The sequence below is a fragment of the Narcine bancroftii genome, chromosome 6 (assembly GCF_036971445.1).
Source record: "Narcine bancroftii isolate sNarBan1 chromosome 6, sNarBan1.hap1, whole genome shotgun sequence".
NCBI lineage: Eukaryota > Metazoa > Chordata > Chondrichthyes > Torpediniformes > Narcinidae > Narcine > Narcine bancroftii.
The window spans coordinates 141,293,749-141,313,845 of NC_091474.1; the positions used below are offsets into that span (position 1 = coordinate 141,293,749).

The following is a 20,097-nucleotide window of genomic DNA, read 5'->3' on the forward strand; positions in this document are numbered from 1 at the left end:
GAGGATTTTCAATCAACATGCAGTCAAAAGGAAGAATAATCTAAAAGAAAAACACCAATGTCCATAATATTAACGAAATAATGCAAATAATCCTCGTCGATATTAAAGAAAGTGAAAAAAAAATGTGATTCAATTATTATAAAGAAAAAAAAATTACGATAATACTACAAAAATGCAAATTCAATGTCTGTGTTGAACCAAAGAGAGAAAAAAAATTATAGAAAGATAATAGCCAGAAAGAAGAACAAAATAAGAGGATCTCTCCCACCCCCACCCCCCCCCCCCCCACCCCAACACAAGAAACAAGAAGAAAAACTAAGAAGAGTAAGAAAAGATTGGCTTCACCTGGGATAAATCAGACTCCCATCAAGGGACAAATAACCTAACTTATCTGATGTCCTTGGGCTGTGAGCATCAGAGGAAGAGACAGGAGGGGGGAATCATTAAAGATTTACCACGATGTACCTGAGGTATGAATTCCATATTCTTGAAAATACATCCTACCTGTTTCTGAGGTTATAGGAGATCTTCTCCAGGGGAACACAGTTGTGCATTTCTATCTTCCAGTGGGCTAAACCTAGTTGGGAATCAAATTTCCAAGAAACCGCTATACATTTCCTGGCCACTGCTAAAGCGAGCTTAACAAATTTTAATTGATACTTCAACAGCCTCATTTTAGGTCTTACATCTTCTAAATTCCCTAATAAAAATAATTCGGGTGCCTGAGGGTATTGAATTCCAGTTATTTTTTTTTCCCCTAGGTGATTACCCAAATCTTCCCAGAAAGGCCTCACTTTAGGCCATGACCAGATTGAATGCAAGAAAGTATCTATTTCTTGACCACAACAAAAACATTGGTCTGATATTTCCAATTAGAATTTATGTAACTTTTGTGGAGTAACCTATAGCTGATGCAAGAAATTATATTGGACCAGTCGATACCTTACATCAACTGTGTTCATCATGCTGTCCCAACATAAGTCGGTCCAGCAAAATGGATCAATTTCTATACCCAAATCTAATTCCCACCTTTGTCATGATCTATCAAGCTCTTGTTTAGGGGTTCCCGCCTGAAATGCTCTAACCTTACCACAGTGCAGTGAAATAGAGACTCTGGTTCGAAAGCGGACCACAAAAAAATTTATTTAAAGAATTTGAAGTTCTTAACCCTTTCCACTGCTGATCCCTCGATGAGGTCTGGTTCACATTCTCCTGAAGCCCACAATCAGTTCCCTAGTTTTGCTAATGTTGAGGGCAAGGTTACACCATTCAATTAGCTGATGTATCTCCCTCCCGTACGCATCCTCACTGCTGTCAATGATTCTGCCGAAAACGGTAATATCGTTGGCAAATTTGTAGATGCCATGCAAATTGTGCCTGGCCAATCAGTCAAGGGAGATGAGCAAGTGTAACTGTGGGCTAAGCACGCATTCTTGAGGTGTGCCTGTGTGGAATGTCAGTGATGAGGAGACATTGTTTCTGATTCCCTCTGACTGTGGTCTTCCGATGAGGAAGCCAAGGGTGAGGGGGGGGGCAGGGAATAGAGGGTCAAGTTTTGGAGTTTGTTGACCAGTATTGAGGGTATAATGGGGTTGAAAGCTGATCTGCAGTCAATGAAGTGTATCCTGATGTACAGGCTGCTGTTCTCTTGGTGATCCAGAGCCGAGCGGAGAGCCAGTGATGGTGCATCTGCTGTGCAATGATTGCGATGCTAGGCAAATTGCCGTTGGTCCAGATCTTTACTTGTGTATGAGTTAATTCTGGCCAGGACCAACCTCTCAAAGCATATCATCACAGATACTGGGCAATAGTAATGAGGCATCTCACTCTGCTCTTCTTGGACACCGGTGTAATTGATTCCCTTTTGAAACGGGTGGGAAACTTCTACTGAAGCAATAATAGATTGAAAATGTCTGAATACCCCGGCTAGTTTGTTGGTGCAGATTTTCAGTACCCTGTCAGGTATGCCATTAGGGCCTGACACCTTGCATGGCTTCATCCTCTAAAAGAATGTTCTGACATTGGCCTCAGAGATGGATATCACAGGACTGTCAGCTTTTGCAGGGATTCTCATTGGTACCGCAGAGTTCTGCTTTTCAAAGTGAAGCATCACAGCACAATTTAGTGACAGCCATGGCATATTCATTCAAGTTTGAGGACGAGTCCTTGAATATGGTCCAGTCCACCAATTCAAAGTGCTCCTGCAGGCACTCCTCCACTTCTCTCAACCGTACTTGCTCTGTTCACCACAGATGCTGTAGTTCTCAGTCCCTGCTTGTATGCTAGGAGTAGAAGTACAGCCAGGTAATCAGACTTGCCAAAGTGTGGTTGTGGGATGGCTTGGTAGGCATTCTTCATGGGGGTGTAGGAGTGGTCAAGTGTGTTGGCTCCTCTGGTTTCACAGGTAACATGTTGTTGATAGTTTGTTCAAGACTTCCTCAGGTTGGCCTGGTTGAAGTCCCCTACGATGATCAGGAAGGCATCAGGATGTGTTGTGTCATGGCTGCTGAACACAGTGCTCAGCCCCTCCAGTGCAAGCTTGATGTTAGCCTGGGGCAGAATGTATTCAACGACCAGATGATGGCAGTGAGCTTGTTTTGGAAATAGAATTGACATCAGATGTTTCAGGTCAAGAGAGGGTGTCTGGGACATAACCGTTATTTTTGTGTACCACAATGTATTGATTGTGACGCCAATATCGCCTCCTCAGGTTTTTCCTGATGCTGGTGTTCGGTCCACATAGTGGAGGGAGAAACCCTAGGGCTCTAACGCTGTGTCTGGAATGCCCTTATTTGGCGTTGTCTCGGTGAAGCACATCTCTGATGTCTGTCTCTGAGTTCATCCAGTTTATTTTCCAGAGATTGTACATTGGCCAAGAGGATGGTAAGGAGCAACAGCCTCAGGGAACCAGCATATTAGTTTAGCCTGTTGCTCCATCCTGCCTGTATAGGTTGGGACTTCTTTAAATGGCCCCCATGTTGGCTGTTCAAATTGCCTAAGCTCTTTAAATGTCTTGTGCACTGGCTGTTTGAATCTCCAACAGTCTGCTGGAGTTTGGTATTCCCGACAATCACAAGATCTACTAACATCCTTAGTACAGCATTACTTATTGGTAAGTTTATTCTGCTGGCTGTAATAGTTCTGAACAGGAATATGTGAATACTCCCATCTGAGCTGCACAGAGTCGCTGCTGTGAGGCACCATCTTTTTATGGATTAACAAGATCTAAGTAAACATTTCATGCAAAGGAGATGATGCCAGAGGTAAGCTGCCTCCAACCACTATTTTGCCAGCAATAACTTCAACAGACCCAAGACAATGACTGATGATTTGGATCGTCATCCATTATAAAGATGCTTACAACTCTTGTAGCTGACAAGGACCATAGAACACTACAGCACAGAAAACAGTCCATACGGCCCTTCTTGTCTGTGCCAAAACAACATTTCGCTAGTCCCACTGACCTGCACCCATTCCATAATCCTCCAGACCTTTCCCATCATGTACCTATCTAATTTATTCTTACCCCATCAGATGGCAGCTCATTCCACACTCCCAACACTCTCTGAATGAAGAATTTCCCCAATACTTCCCCTAAACCAGGGGTCAGCAAACATTTTAAACCATCGGCCTCTTCATGGAATCCTTGATCTCTCATCGACCCCCAAGCATGTTAAATAAATAAATATTATCAAAATAATAAATTTCTCTATAACATAGACATTTAATGACCCCTTGGATAGTCCCATCGACCCCCAGAGGTAAATATAAACAACTTTGCTGACCCCTGCCCTAAACCATTGTATTGTGAAGGGTTGTAGTTGTCACATGACAGCACAGCCCACTATCTGGTCGGAGGACGCACCACCTGCCGATCAAGGTTTGGCCCCATCTCACCCATTTAGTGCATACCTTATCGTTGGCTAATTGAAATTCCCTTGTACTTAGCCTTGGACCTTTGTAACTGACATAACTTTGCTGGCACAGAGGCATTGGACCCTTCAGTACTTGATCTTTGGCTATTGGCTGTTGTAATTGATTAGTCCGTGCTGGCACCGAGCCATTAGTACCCTGTAAATTACCTGGGCTGGACCCCCCAGCCCTCCATTACTATAAAGGGAACTAGATGTGCTCAGTTCTTTCTCTTTGCCATCTTGGGACCACCCTGCCTCACTTCAGGCCTAGAACCATGTTGCGGCACTAGAGAAATTATTGGTAATGTATGGATTCTTATAGGGTTGAGAGCGTCTTTAGTTAGTCTCCCTAGTAGCATAGAGCCGTGCCTTCACTAAGTCAAAGGAAGGTGGGTATCATATTGTTTTTTTCCTTGATTATTGTATGTAACCAGTTTGTTCTGTATGTGTGTTTTTATCCCTGCTGCGATTTTTCTATCATTCATCTATAAATTGTACCAGTGTTTCATTGCCAGTGCCATTTTCCCACACTCACTATAAATTGTGCGTGTGTTTTATGGCCAGTACAACTTTCTCACATTTGTCTACAAACTGTGCACGTTATTCCTGTTAGCATTTTCCCATGTTCATTTTTTTGTAAATAAAATCACTTACTTCCAAATTGTGTTCAGTGTCCTTGCTTTTGAAACCCTTTGAATCGAAATTCTTACTCATAACAGCCATTTCCTCTCACACTTATCTCTCCTCATCTCAGTGGAAAGAGCCTACTCATATTTACTCTGTCTATACCTCTAGTTTTATAAACCTCTATCAAATCTCCCCTCATTCTTCTACGCTCCAAGGAATAAAGTCCCAACCTGCTTAATCTTTCCCGGTAACTCAACTCCTGAAGGCCCAGCAACATCCTAGTAATTCTTCTCTCAACTCACTCAATCTTACTGATATAGTTTGGTGACCAGAACTGTGTGTAATATTCCAAATTTGGCCTCACCATTGCTTTATACAATCTCATCATAACATCCCAACTCCTGTACTCAATACTTAGCTTTTGGCATCTAGGCATTCATAAATCATTCTTTACAGCCCTGTCTACCTGTGATGCCATTTTCAGGGAATTATATATCTGCATTCCCAGATCCCTTTGTTGTTCCTCACTCCATTTACTGTATGTCCTACCTTGGTTTGTCCTTCTAAAATGCAACACCTCATTCCTTCTGCTACTTTCTGTCCCATTTTTCCATTTGGTACAGATCCCTGTGCAAGCTTTGAAAGCCTTCCTTTCAAAGGATTGGATAATGTTGGATCCAATTTCCAACATTATAACACAGATCGCTGATGTAAACAACAAAGGTAAAGGTTCCATTATTGTCACATAATACTACATTTAGAATGTAAAATGTATGAAATTCTTTAACTTTTGTCTACTATATGGCAGACAGAGTCGCCACTTTGTCCAGCACCTCTCACAGAAGCCTACAGCACCTGGTATTCCTCGGCAGTCTCCCTTCCAAGTACTGACCAGGTCTGAGCTTGATTCTGAGATTAGACAATCTTAGGCCTAAATAACAATGGTCCCAGCACCGATCCCTGAGGCACATCACTATTTATAGGCCTCTAGTTTGAGAACAATCATCTATTACCACTCTTGTCTTCTCCCATTCAGTCAATTTTGAATCCACTTTACAACCTCTCCATGGATACAGAGTGTTTGAACCTTCTGAACTAGCCTCACATGTGGGACAAGGCCTTTGGCTTCCTTCTTTGAACTCCTTAATAATTAATTGAGAGTAAGGCATGAGATCATCTGTAGAATAACCAAATTGCTGCCCATTCCTATGTCGTGTTCACATTCACTCCCTTCTCCTTTATTACCTATGAGTAATTGCAGGTTGACATAGCTGCTCAATTTATTTGAACCACTACACTTTCTATATTATAAGATCACAAGATAGAGAAGCAGGAGTAGGCCCATTGGTCCATCAAGTTTCCTTTGCCATTTTAATCATGAGCTGATCCACTCACTCAGCCCCACTCCCTGGCTTTCTCCCATAACCCTTGATGCCCTGACTAACCAAATACCTGTCAATCTCTGCCTTAAAATACTCAACGACCTTACTTCCACAGCCATCTGTAGCATCAAATTCCACAGACTCACGACCCTCGGACTAAAGAAATTTTTCTGCTTCTCTGTTTTAAATTGATCCCATTTTATCCTGAATTGATGCCTTCTTGTCCTAGAATCCCCTATGATAGGAAACATCCTTGCTATGTCCACTCTTGCCAGGTCTTTCAGCATTCAAAATGCTCCTATGAGAAATCCCCCCATCCTTCTGTACTCCAACAAGTACAGTCCAAGAGCCGAAAATCATTCCTCATACACCTACCCTTTCATTCCTGTTAACATTTTAACAAATTTTCTCTGAACCCTCTCCAATGCCAGCATGTCTTTTCTCAAATATGGTGCCCAAAACTCTACACAGTACTCCAAGTGAGGTCTCACCAGAGCTTTTCGTTTCAACATTACATCCCTGTTCTTGAATGCTATCCCCCTAAAAATGAATGTCAACATTGCATTCGCCTTCTTCACCACCGACACAATTTTTAGGGTAACCTGCACAAGGACTCCAAGTCCCTTTTCACCATCTTCTCCCCATCTAAATAATAGTCTGCCCATCTATTTCTTCTACCAATGTGCCTGACCGTACACTTTCCAATATTGTATTTCCTCGGCCACCTCATTGCCCATTCTCCCAATCTATCCAAGTCTCTCTGTAGCTTTTTGGTACCCTCAACAGCACATCCCCTACCACTTACTTTGGCATCATCTGCAAATTTAGACATAAAGTCATCTATTCCAGAATTCAAATCATTTATATACAATGTAAAGAGAAGTGGCCACAACACCAACCCCTGCGGAACACCATTGGTAACCAGGAGAGGATCCCATTACTCCTGCTCTGTTTCCTGCCAATCTGCCAATGCTCTAGCCATGCTAATACTGTACACTTCCTATAATTCCATGGGCTCTCATCCATGAGTGCACTTTGTTGCACTTTGTTGAAGGCCTTTTGAAATTCAAATACACATTTCAAAAAATGCAATAGTTTTGTTGGGTATGGTTTTCCTTTACGAAAAACATGCTGACTTGGGCCTATCTTTTCATGTACCTCCAGGTATTCCATAATCTCATCATTGACATTCAACTCCAACAACTTCCCAAACACCAGCATCAGGCTGATAGGTCTATAATGAGGAACTATTGATTAGTAATGCATGGCTATCATCCCCTCTAGTAATATCCATTAGCCTTGCCTATGTATTATCCAGAGCCTGCATGCTAACTATTGCATTTATACTGAGGGTTACCAGAAGACGCTGGCTCACTCATTGCACCAGTCGTTTCCAATAGAATGTATGTTTAATCCTGATCCCAAACAGGATTCATTGTTTTAGTGGTGAACTGAGAACAAGCATGAGCCAGAGGGCATCGTATTCCAGTCACAACTGGAATACTGTGTTCAATTCTGGTAAAACAGTGAAGTAAAGATTTTAGAGAGAATGCTGAAGTAGTTTCAAATAATACCAGGATGAGGGAATTTATTTATGTGGACAGATAGGAGATATTGATTTAAATTTATTTATTTTTGTCCAATGTACTCAGATGCAATGAAGTTTCTTTTACATGCCATGTAAAGGCTTACAAAGCATTGCCATTCACTGGCACTGTCTTTCCAAAGAAGAAATAAACAAATAGAAAACAAAGTCCCTTTGGAGACTATGAGTAGCCAATACAGTTGCAGTACATGCCACTCCTATAACCACCACTATTTATGTGGCTGCTGGAAACATGTGGAAATCTCAAAGAGGTATTAAAAATTGAGTAGGCTTCAGACAGAAAGAGTGCAAGACCCAAGGGATACAGAACAAGGATGGTTAACAAAAATAACCTGGCATGATGAAAATTTGTTTCACACACCAAGTGGCTAGAGCAGTGGTTCTCAACATTTTTCTTTCCACTCACATACCACTTTAAGAATTCCCTATGGCATAGGTGCTCTGTGATTAGTAAGGGATTGCTTCAGGTGGTACGTCGGTGGAAAGAAAACATTTGACAACCACTGTTTTAATCATACCTAATTGACTCGATATGTGCACGGTTTGACAACTCCAAAGGAAATGGGTCAATGACAATTATTCTCAAGCAAAATATTTCAGTAACAATTGGGTCTAGAGCAGTGATTTTCAACCCTCCCTTCCCACTTGCATACCACCTGAATTAATCCCTTTCTAATCAGAGCACCGAGTGGTAAATTAGATTAGGAAGTATGGAGATGATATGAAGATTGGTGGTGTTGTGGGCAGTGAAGAAGGTTATAAAAGCTTGCAGTGGGATTTAGGACAGTTAGAAGTGTGGGCTGAAAGATGGCAGATAAAGTTAAATACTGATAAATGTGAGGTGCTATATTTTTGAAGGACTAATCAGCAAGGGTCATAAATGTTAAATGATAGATGACTGAGAAGTGCAGATGAACAAAGGGATTTAAGAATTCTGGCACATAATTCCCTTAAAGTTGAATCACATGTAGATAGGGTAGTGAAGAAAGGATTTGTTATGTGGGCTTCATAAATCAGAGTATTGAATACAGTATGCCTTGGGGTTTTCCCTAATCCTGCCCACCAAGGCCTTCTCATAGCCCTTTCTTGCTCTCCTAATTTGCTTTTAAAGTTCCTTCCTGTTAGCCTTATAAGCTTGTAGATCTCTAGCATTACCTAGCCCCCTGAACCTTTCAAAGCTTCTCTTCTCGACTAGATTTTTTTTACAGCCTTTGTACACCATGGTTCCTGTACCCTACCATAACTTCCTTGTCTTACTGGAACGTGCCAATGAAGACATCACACAAATATCCCCTGAACATTTGCCACCTTTCTTCCGTACTTTTCCCTGAGAACATCTGTTCCCAGTTTAAGCTTCCAATTTTCTGCTTGATAGCCTAATAATTCCCCTTACTCCAATTAAATGTTTTTCTAACTTATCTGTTCCTTTCTCTCTCCAATGTTATTGCAAAAGAGATTGAATTATGATCACTGTCTGCAAAATGTTCTCCCACTGAGAGATGTGTCACCTGGTGAGGTTCATTTCCCAATATTAAATCAAGTACAGACATTCTTCTTGAAGGATTATCTCCATATTGTGTCAAGAAACCATCCTGAACACACCTAACAAACTCCACCCTCTCTAAACTCCGTGTTCTAGGGAGATGCCGATCTATATTTGGAAAATTAAAATCTCCCATCATGACAACTCTGTTATTCCAACATATTCCAGAAAGTTTCCTTATCTACTCCTCAATATCCCTGTTTCTATTGGGCAATCTATAAAAAATACCCAGTAAATTTATTGACCCCCCATAGAGACTCCGTAGACAATCCCTCTATGGTGTCCACCTCTTCTGCAGCCATGACACCATCTCTAATCAACAGTCCCACACCCCCACTCTTTTGCCTCCCTCCCTGTCCTTTCTGAAACATCTAAAACCCGGCACTTGAAGTAACCAATCCTGTCTCTGAGCCATCCAAGACTCTGTAATAGCTACCACATCGTAGCTCCAAGTATTAATCTTTCTCTTTTGCTTTTCTCTCTCTCTCTCTCTCTCTCTCTCTCTCTCTCTCTCTCTCTCTCTCTCTCTGACTCTAAGTCTGTAAGAAGTGGTTAGGCAATTCCTGCCTGTGGTGAATCTATCAGCCTTGCAGCAGGCAAAAAGAAATTTCATGTAATATGACACTGTTTTATTACTTTGATAATAAATTGAATCTTGAATCTGCTTTGTTCACAATACTCCTTGCGCTAAAATAGACACCATCCACCTGAGTGCGTCCCTTCTCTATCACCTGCCTACCCTCCCTCACACACTGTCTCCAACCTTTCTCTATTTGTGAGCCAACCTCATTTTCCCAAGTCTCGTCAGTTTGGTTCCCACTCCCCAACAAATCGAGTTTAAACTCTCCCCAGTAGCCTACCAGGATATTGGTCGCCCTTGGATTCAAGTGCAATCCGTCCTTCTTGTACAGGTGCCACCTGTCCCAAAAGAACTCCCAATTGTCCAAAAATCTGAATCCCTGGCCCCTGCTCCAATCTCTCAGCCAAACCTTTATCCTCCACCTCATTCTATTCCTATACTCACTGTCTCTTTGCACAGACAGTAATCTCCGGATTACTGCCTTTGCAGTCCTGCTTCTCAGCTCCCTTTCTTCAGGACTTCTTCCGTCTTCCTACCAATGTCATTGATACCCAATGTGTACCATAACCTCCGGCTGTTCTCCCTCCCACTGCAGGGTATCTTGGATGTGATCTGAAACACCCTGGACCCTGACACCTGGGAGGCAAACTACCATCTGAGTTTCCTTCCTGCGTCCACACAATCGCTTGTCTGACTTCTAATTAAGTCAGATGAAGCCATAAATGTAGGGTTTTTGTTTGGAAACAGCTTAAAAGAAGAAATATAATTGGGGAACAGTTTGTGGAGCTTTAGGGCCTTATTTGTAGCAGTGCCTGTAGGCGCTGCTTAATCCCAGATAATTAATGCCTGATTGCTATTTGGCGTGTCCTGCTGCAGTCTCGGCCTGAAATATCAGTATTTCCTTTCCTCCCACTAAAGCTACCTGTACTGGCAGTCCCCCCAGCAGTGTGATTTTTTTGCCCCAAATTCCAGCATCTGCAGTCACATGTGAGCAATCAGTGCATCCTTTCCTTATGTTGAAGCTTTAACGAGGGTGTGAAAATGTTTCTGTAACTATTAGGTTATTGGAATGAAGCATTTACATTGTGCTTCCAGGCTTGATTCAATTAAAGTAATTAAAATAGTGAGGTGGTGATATTGATGGTGTGTTCCTTTCTTCTGCTGGATCAGGGCTAGATATAAATAAACAATCTTGAGTGGACATAAGAGGCCCCCATGAAAGAAGAGCAGCAGGATTTTGATAATGTACTGGCCAACTTTTTCATTTGTCAACCAAATCCCCAAGCCGTTTAGCTAATTGTTCATTCTGGGAGCTTGCAATATTTTCCCTTATTACAACAGTAAATATATTTAAAAAGTCCCTCATTGACCATGAATCACTAATCCTAAGGTTTGAAAAGGCCCAGCAGAAATTCAATGTTATCCTCTTCTTCCACTTTGATCTACCGGACTATTTAGACCTGCACAGGTTCTTCAGGTTATGATTGTCCAAAGCAATTAGGAAAGGGCAATGAGAAGTAGATAGTGGCACTCTCAGAGGAAACTTTGGAGACGTGGAAAAAGGAGAAGCGAAAAGATGTCAGACAGAAGAAAGAGGAAATGGTGGCATTCTTGGATAGTGGGTGTGAAGGACAGATGATAACATGATTTCATCCAGTTGAGCCATTGAAGGATCATGACTGATCATGATCATGGCCCTGGAGAGTTGATGCGGTCTGTGCTGATTCAGGGTTACCGATGCCAGTGTCAGTTCATTGTCCAAGGAGTTCTGTTGGCTGCCAGCAGTCCGGTAAGATGGCCGTCGAGATGGTGGCCCCCGTGGCATGCACATGGCCCCATCATCATTTGCCAAAAGAGAGGAGGGAGAAGACAGAAGTGACATAATTGAGGTTGGTTATCTCCGTGTTGTGCGGGCACCCCAGGTCCCCGGAAGTGAATGAATAAAAGATGGCAGCCCCCGTTCACATACGGTACTGCTGGGCTTGGGGATTTGTTTAAACATAGACGTCACGACAAGTCTCTTCTTCCTACAGTTGGAGCAGATGGCATCCTTGGCAGAGCAGCGTTTCCTGCAGAAGCAGCATGTCAGGTGGTCGCTAACGGCAGCAGAGGTCAGCTCACGTCGGGAGAGGGCTTGTGAACCTGCCTCCCAAGATGGCGACGCCCGTGTTCCTCACGAGGCAGCCACATGTTTGCTGGAGAACGATTCAGTGTTGCGGATAGCTACTTCCAGAGTGTTCGCCTGTTCGATGGTTTGTAGGATCAGTTGTTTCTTTTGGAATAGCCTCCGCCTCACATAGTTGGAGCGGATGCCTGTTACGCAGGCATCCCTGATCATCAGTTGAGTGTGGTGTTGTAATCCCTTGCAATCTCCTGCAGGGCCCTGACAAAGTCATTGGAAATTTTCCCCGGTCGCTGCCTGCACGTGTGGAGCACATGCCGAACACAGACTTCATTCATCTGTACTTTGTACTGGTCTTTCAGGATGTCCATGGCCTCCCCAGAAATCTGGCAGTCCCGGACCATCTGGTAGACTCGGTGCTCAATGTACCAGAATAGCAGATGGAGCTTGTCCTCGTTGTCCTGGATCACAGCTGCAGAGGCTGTAAGGACCCTTACGAAGCAGCGGTGCCAGAGCGCGAATTTGTCAGCAGCTTTGGGTTCTCTCAGGTCAATCTCTAAGCAATCCAACTTCAAGTATTTGTCCATGTTCCAAAGGAAACAAAATCATGCTAATAAAATTGTTGCATGATCAATTACACAAAGACTGAAGTTATTGGAAATCGAAGGCTTTTATTAGCAAGAGATGGACAGCATCCCTTTGTTGCTGGCTCACACTGACCCAGACTCGAACTGGGGGCAGGCTTGTGGCATGGCAGCTTTTATGTGGGCGAAAGGGGAGAAGTCTTGAGCTGGCCAATGAGAGCAGGGTCAATCAGGAAAGGTCATGTCATTTGCATCCAATAGTAGTTTCACCATAACATGAAAGTCGGCAGACGTTGTGATTGTAGTGAAAACGTAATACTGGAGAAACTCAGCAGGTGACACAGCTGATTGTATATAATAAGGATATTGTGATAGTACAGATCTATCACCAATGTACATAGTGTATATAGTTACTGTATCTAGACTGTACTTACAGCGATTGGCTGAGAGCTAAGCCACGCCTATTGTCTGGGCCTTAAAGGGTTGTGTCCCTAGCCAGGTCGGATCATTCCGGACTGGTCGGCCACCTGTGAAGAGCTCCTGTCTTTTGCTAATAAAAGCCTTGGTTTGGATCAACAAGTCTTTGGTTCTTTCGACGAGCTCTACAGATACATTACTGACATTTCAGGCCTGATCCCTTCATCAAGGTTTGATCAATGTGCAGGCAGGCGCTTCAATGAAGTGGCGCGGGAGGATCCGGGAAGGAACCCGCTTCAGGAGCCGATGCACAGGCAGCTGAGACCAGGATGAGTGGCAGTGATCTGCGGGTGCCTGGGGCCAAGGTGGACTGCGGATTTGGAAGCTCCGACAGCTGGGACTGGGGTGAGGGTTCACAACAGAGGCCTCAGCCCCTACTTTCTGCTGGTCCCAATGCCTCCACCACTCACCCTCGTCTTGGTCACTCAGCGGAGCCCCCGATGCCCTCGTCTACACAGCTGCTTGCCCTGGCCCTGACCCGACCCCATCCTGGTGTCCACACTAACCTCAGACCTGTTCACCACCACTATTTATCCTTCCCTATCCCCCCTATTCCTCTCCCTACTAACCATTTCTCCCCACCACATCTACTGGCATGGACCCTTTCACTCTACCTCCTCCCTTCCACCTGCCTGCCACCTCCCCTGCCTGCCACCTCCCCCTGCCCTCTCCTGGCTGCCATCTCCTCCCACCTCCCCCCTTGCCCACCACCTCCTCCCACCATCTCCTGCCTTCTGCCTTCCCCCCGCCCTCCCCTGCATTCCCCCCTGCCTGCCACCTTTGTCCTCCCCTGCCCACCAGTGAAGACTGATGCCTATGATAGTGTTGGCCATGTTTACAACTTTCTTCAGTCTTTTCCTGTCCTGTGCATTGGCACCTCTGTACCAGACAGTGATGCAACCAGTTAGAATGTTCTGCACAGTACACTTGTCTTTGGTGACATACCAAATATCATCAAACTCCTAACAAAATATAGCTGCTGGAAAGCCTTCTTCATGATTGCATCAACATGATGATCCTAGATAGATCTTCTGAGATATTAACACCCAGGAATTTGAAGTTTCTTGCTCTCTCCACTGCTTTTTCTTCTATGAGGACTGGTTCATGTCACCGCTCAACTAGATGGTCTATCTATAACTGCTGTAACACTTCTTCATTGCCATTTTTGATTCTGCCATCAAGAGTTTGGAGAGAAAGATGGTGATATTCTAGATCAGTAGTTTTTAAACTGCCCCGCGAAACTCACATTCCACTTTCAGTAATCCCTACGCCATCGGTGCTCTGTGATTAGGAAGGGATCGATTAAGATGGTAGGTGAGTGGGAAGGGAAGGTTGAGAATCACTGCTCTCGATCCAATTGTTACTGAAATATTTTGCTTGAGAAAAATGGTCACTGGCCCATTTCCTTTGGAGTTATGAAACCGTGCACATAACGAGTCAATGAGGTACGATTAAAACAGTGGTTTTCAAAACTTTTTCTTTCCACCTTAAGTAATCCCTTCCTGATCACAGAGCACTTGTGGCATAGAGAATACTTAAAGTGGTATGTGAGTGGGAAGGAAAAGGTTGAGAACATGTGCTGTTTGACTCCAATCTCTCTTTTCACATTGAATTTCATGATTTCCTCTCTTCCCAGGTCCTCACCATCCTCCCCCGCCCACTGCCCCCCCCACAACTCCCATCTCACCTCATCAAAAAGCAACAAGTTCAAAAAACATGCAGGTTGTGTTATAACATCTCTTACAGCAAATCACAACTACTAAATTCTTATAATAATTCCAATTAGGCAATTTTTTTTTATTGGTGTATTCTGATTTGTCAAAATCTACTGTCCAACCCTGCACACGAGAGGTGGTTGTCATTCGAACTCTGTGCAGAAATTTTGAACATGCATGAGATAAGAAATCTTACTATCTGCATGTTTTGAAATGACCATTTATACAGCTGATTATCTTCAGGTCAGTAACTGTGTGATCCTAAGTTCATTCTGCAGGTTGACAGAGTTGGGATTGTTTAGCAGTCGCCAGCTTTCTTTTTGCATTTTACACCCACTGGCTGGATGGTAACAGCAACAAAGTGGCTTGTCAGAGAGAAAACTCGTAAGTCATGGATCAAATTTGCAAGTTCGAATTGAAAATTTTAAATTCTGACTTTGTGCACTTAAAATTTGCAAATATTTGATCAAGTTAAATCTTGAGCTTTGAATTTGTGATGTGATTTTCCTTATGTCATCCTTTTAACCTGAACATGTCTTTAAGATTCAACTTATTAACTTAACATCTATTTAGATTTGTCCTCCAGAATTATAAATACTTTTCTAGAGTTAGGCAAGTGTATTTAAAAGTCTGTTGTGTTGGGAACAGCAACTGTTGAGTGTTTCATCTTTATCAGTAAAATATGTAAATTGAGTTTTGTTCCTCAAGTAATGCAGAATTAACTTAAAAGAGAAAACTTGACGAACGTAATCTCAACCTATTGGCCACATTAGTTTGCACATGGATGTGACGTTTACGGTGAAAATCATTACAAGGTGCTTCATGGAGAGTTGTAAGAAGGGAGATTTAGTCAAAAGCATTATTGTAAAGCTTGATTTGTCAAGACCTTCATACTTGAGCAAAGAAAAATCCTAATGTTTCATCTATTGGAACAGGTAGAAGAATGGCAGCTCGTCCAATCCAGAACAACACTGAAAAGCTTCCGGACTTTGTTCGTATGAATGACCTGGCTTGTGAAGCAACAGGCGCAAAAGTAAGCTGATGCTCGTTAATTCAGTAAGGGCACTGAAAAGTGAAGAAATAATTAATTTTCATTTATGTTGCTGCGTTCATGACTGCAATTTCTCAAAGTGATTTAATGGGGGTAGCTTGGAAAAGCATTTTTAGCTTTTCAGAGAAATGTGGCAATTACTGAGCTCACCACGAGTTCATTGTCATCCAATCAATGAATTAATTCTTCAATAGAATATTAGGTAAGTCAATTAGTACAATGCAATGTTAAATATTTCAGTACCCAGGCTTTGGTTAATTTTATCATCCAAAGAATATGTATTTTTGGCAACAAGACTCTCTTTAATCCAAGATTGTGTATTTGACTTTAGCAATCTGAATATCAACATGGACAAGTCAAAGAAATTGATTGTGGATTTCAGGCGAACCAGGGAAGACTACCCTTCACTACACATTAATAGCTCAGGAGTGGAGAGTGTAGAGAGCATGTAAGAACTTTAGAAATAGGAACAGGAGTAGGCCATTAAGCCCATCAAGCTTGTTCCACCATTCAGTGAGATCATGGCTGATATGATAATAAGCTCATCTCCACCAACCTGTCTTTCCCCCATATCCCTTAATTCCCCCACTATATAAAGGTTATCACATGAGGAGGGTTTGACAGCTATTGGCCTTTACACATTGGAACGAAGGAGAATAAAGGTGGGGGGAATCTCATTGAAACAGTTTGAATGTTGAAAAGCATGGACAGAATAGATGTAGAAAGGTTGTTTCCCATGGTGGGGAGTCTAGGACAAGAGGGCACAACTTCAGGATTGAAGGGTGTCTGTTTAAGACAGAGATGCAGAGGAATTTCTTCACCCAAATTGTGGTGAATCTATGGAATTTGTGGCCACAAATGGTTGTGGAGGCGAAGTCACTGGGTTTATTTAAAGCAGAGATTGATAAGTTGTTGATTCGCCAGGGCATCAAATGTTATGGGGAGAAGGCAGGGAGAGGGGCTGAGTGGGGAAAATGGATCAGCTCATGATTGAATTGTGGCCTGAATAGCCTATTTCTCTCCTGTCTTCTGGTCTTAAATGCCATTAATTTCATTGCCATTTCATTCTGCATTCTTAGAGTTAGCCTCAGGACAATGATTGCATTGAATTACTAAAGTTGGATTGAATGGAATAATAGACTAATAGAATAATTGAATGCATAATTAATAGATGACATGATCTGAGAAACATGTTCCTATGTAATCCGATAGTATGATTTCATGCATCTAAAATTCACAAAGAGCAAATCAAAAATGAACTTTTAAATTCCAAGATTACTTGAATGACAAATTGCTAAATTTCCTCTGTCCTTACAATATTCCTCTATTGTATATGTCTTTTTGAGATGCACAGACTGCAGATGTTCTGAGAACTCAGATCATTGTGAATGATATCTTTTCATTTCTATTTCTCTCACAGAAGAAGGGTGTGGTCAGAAATACATGCCACACCGAGAAAAAACAAATAAGGTGAAGGTTACTGTTATTCTCGTGTCTTCTGAATGTTGTTTTTCAGTTCTCTTTCCCATCTTTAGTGCATTGTTCTTTTTCCATTTAGGTCCCCTTATTTCTCACCACAAACTTCTGGCCACGTTAGTGTACATGCGACCTTTCCCAAACTCCCCTCATGTTGCTTTTGTTCTTCCTGTGCGAGCAGTCTGGAGATAATCTCCAGCAGATTATCTCCTAACCCCTATGAGAAAAGGTGTGCCTCGGCATAGTACCTCGACTTGGTGATAAATGTAAGAACATTAACATCTGAGGTACTGGGATGGATCAGTTTGTTCTTTCAACTTTTCTGCTTTCAGGTCCTGTTTGCAACAGATGATTGGTTTGCAGCTGCTGAGAATCTTTTGAAGGTAAGTGAAAAGTATCAGACGTTTGAGTTTTGCAAGCACTGAATTAGATGTACGTTGAAATTATCCTTGTATTCTTTGAGTATCATGTTCTTAAAAAAGTGACACATTGGTCACCAGTGGAGAGTCTGCATGCTCTTCATGGGATCTCTCTGGGTGAATTTCTTCCTACATCCCATTGATGTGCAGGTTGTTAGCTTAACTGGCTACAGTAAATTTCATTTGATATACCAGTACAAGGTAGAATTTGAAGAGGAATGGTTGGGAGCATGTGGAGAATAAATTGAGTTAGTTCAGACGTTGTATAATGGAGTGGTTGATTGTTGGTGCAGACTCAATGGGCTGAATAGTTTATTTCCCTGATGCATTTCTCTGTGGTGCTTTGCTGGAGTTAACCTTCAACAAAATCTCACGCTTATGAATACATATTAATTGTTATAAATGAAACAGGTGTGACTTCAACCCTTCATCATTCCATGAAGTTGGAGCTTCAGGTCCCAGGCCTGGAAAGAATTTCAGAAGGAATGAAAATTATATATTTTTTATTATCACGGATAGAACTAGAGAGTCAAAAGCAAGTGAATGCACATTTCTTAAACAGTACACTACTTGGTGAAATGAGGGCAGCATGGTTAGTGCTTCACTGTTATAGCACCAGTGACCGGGACCAGGGTTCGAATCCCAAGTTGTCTGTAAGGAGTTTGTACATTGTCCCCATTTCTGCGTGGGTTTCCTTCAGGTGCTCCAGTTTCCTCCCGCCTTCCAAAACATACGGAGTTGTGGTGTAAATGGGTGGTCTGTTACCATACTGTATGTCTAAATTTCTTTACTTTTTAAAATATTTTCATTGATATTTTACAATAAGAAATGGAATGATACAATTATGAAGAGTGCTACAAGATTAGAAAAAAAATACAATAATGATCATAAGTATAATTTCCAAAGCACACTCAAAATAATAAAATAATACATAACAAAAGAGAAAGATAAAAATTTCAAACCCATTCTCCTAAGCAGGGTTAAAGATTAGCATTCATGAATCCAGGTGGTGCGGTCTTAGAGAGGCACAACACAATGCCAAGATTCCAGTCTAACACTCAATCTTAAGATTATGGTAGTAGTCCAAGAATGAACCCCACATCATTTGAAATATATATGTTTTTAATATTTTATTTTTGATTTTCTTCAAAAATATACATAGTAATATTTTAAATATACAATATATTAAACTTTTTTGAAATTCAATATTTGAGTTATAATCTGCATATCTAATCTTTTCTAGGTTTAAACAAGACATAATAGCTATTGTGCATGTGAAGGTGGAGTATTAATCTTTCCATTGAATCTAAATTCACATCCGGCCATTAATGAAGTAAAAGATAAAATGCGGGGTTGAATTGAAGTTAGTAACACATCATTTTCTCAGAAAGTTCCAAAAAGAGCAATTAAAGGGCTAGGTTCCAATTTTAAATTTAAAATCACTGATAGTGTTTGAAAAACTTCCTTCCAGAATCTTGCTAAGCTTGGGCAAGTCCAAAACATATGAATTAACCCTAACCTGTTTTACATTTATCACATTGGGGATTTATGTCTGAACAAAAATGAGACAATTTTAGTTAAGACCTATATGCTCTGTGAACCACTTTAAATAGCAGCGGTCTAAATTCAAAATTTTAAAAAATTGACATTTAAAAAAATGTTAAATTTAAAACTTAAGACTATAAAGTAACAGTAGATAAACACTGATTTCTGTTATTCAATGTAGTCTTGCATTTACATCTCATTTTTAATGTAGAAAATGACTCCTGCCTCTTTGTAGGAAAAATCTGGAAGTTGTTGTATTTATTTTTCACAAAATACCCAGGAGTGTAAAAAAGGAACATACTAATAGGTTACCTCCAACATTAGGTAGGGCCATATATGGAGTATTGGATTATAATTAAAAGAAAGATCAATTCACCCCTAGCAAGGGCAGCATGACAGCACCCTTATAGAGATAATTTCGGAGCATGGTTGCTGCAGGGAAGCCTGTTGGTATGTTTTTTCACACTCTTAAGCCTTCTTCCCAATGGGAGGTGGGAAGAGAATGTGTGCTCAGCGTGAGATGGGTGTAATGTCAACATGTCCTGGTGTTTACTTGTATTCTTAGCTTATAAAGTGAACATGAAGCACAGAAGAACAGCTGTATAGATCACTGGGAGATGTTCTCAATTTCCAAGGCCAATACTTCCTCATTATGGATGAAGCTTGTGTTGTTCTGTTTGCCTCTAATTAGATGGGTATACTGGAAAATTTATGAGGGCTGCTCCCACGACTCAACTGTTGACATCATTCCATTGCATTTAGAGTGGGCAGTCGAGCAAACCCCTTGGACAACCAAATCCTTCAAGGTGACAAGGTGAATGTGGTTGGGTCTGACTCTGGCTGCAATGGAAATATCTTGAGCATTGTAGACTCAGACATCGGATCTTAATATTTAAAACAATGTTTTGTTAGCCTGAAGCACCCCAATGGAAGGCACAAGAATTTACGAACTTTGGAAAATGGATGGATGGATGGGAAACTAGGAGAAAACGAATTCCAGGTTGGTCCAAATCTAGAATATGTAGATTTAAAGCCAACTTCATTAAATTTCCTGCA

At 41.7% G+C, this 20,097-nt stretch overlaps 1 protein-coding gene across 4 annotated transcripts in view; it reads left to right on the top strand.

Annotated features, from left to right (window-relative positions):
* Window positions 1-14,838: 14,838 nt before the first annotated feature.
* Window positions 14,839-20,097, top strand: part of allc (allantoicase) — a 59,369-nt gene continuing 54,110 nt past the window's right edge. For 3 of the 4 annotated variants that reach the window (XM_069886204.1, XM_069886205.1, XM_069886206.1), the window contains exons 1-4: window positions 14,839-14,934; window positions 15,486-15,583; window positions 17,410-17,460; window positions 19,954-20,041. In XM_069886204.1, coding sequence (XP_069742305.1) covers window positions 14,895-14,934; window positions 15,486-15,583; window positions 17,410-17,460; window positions 19,954-20,041 — 277 coding nt within the window. In that variant the 5' untranslated portion in view covers window positions 14,839-14,894. Of the gene's footprint in view, window positions 14,935-15,485; window positions 15,584-15,693; window positions 15,804-17,409; window positions 17,461-19,953; window positions 20,042-20,097 lie in introns of those variants that run through there. The other variant, XM_069886207.1, reaches the window with a different exon arrangement.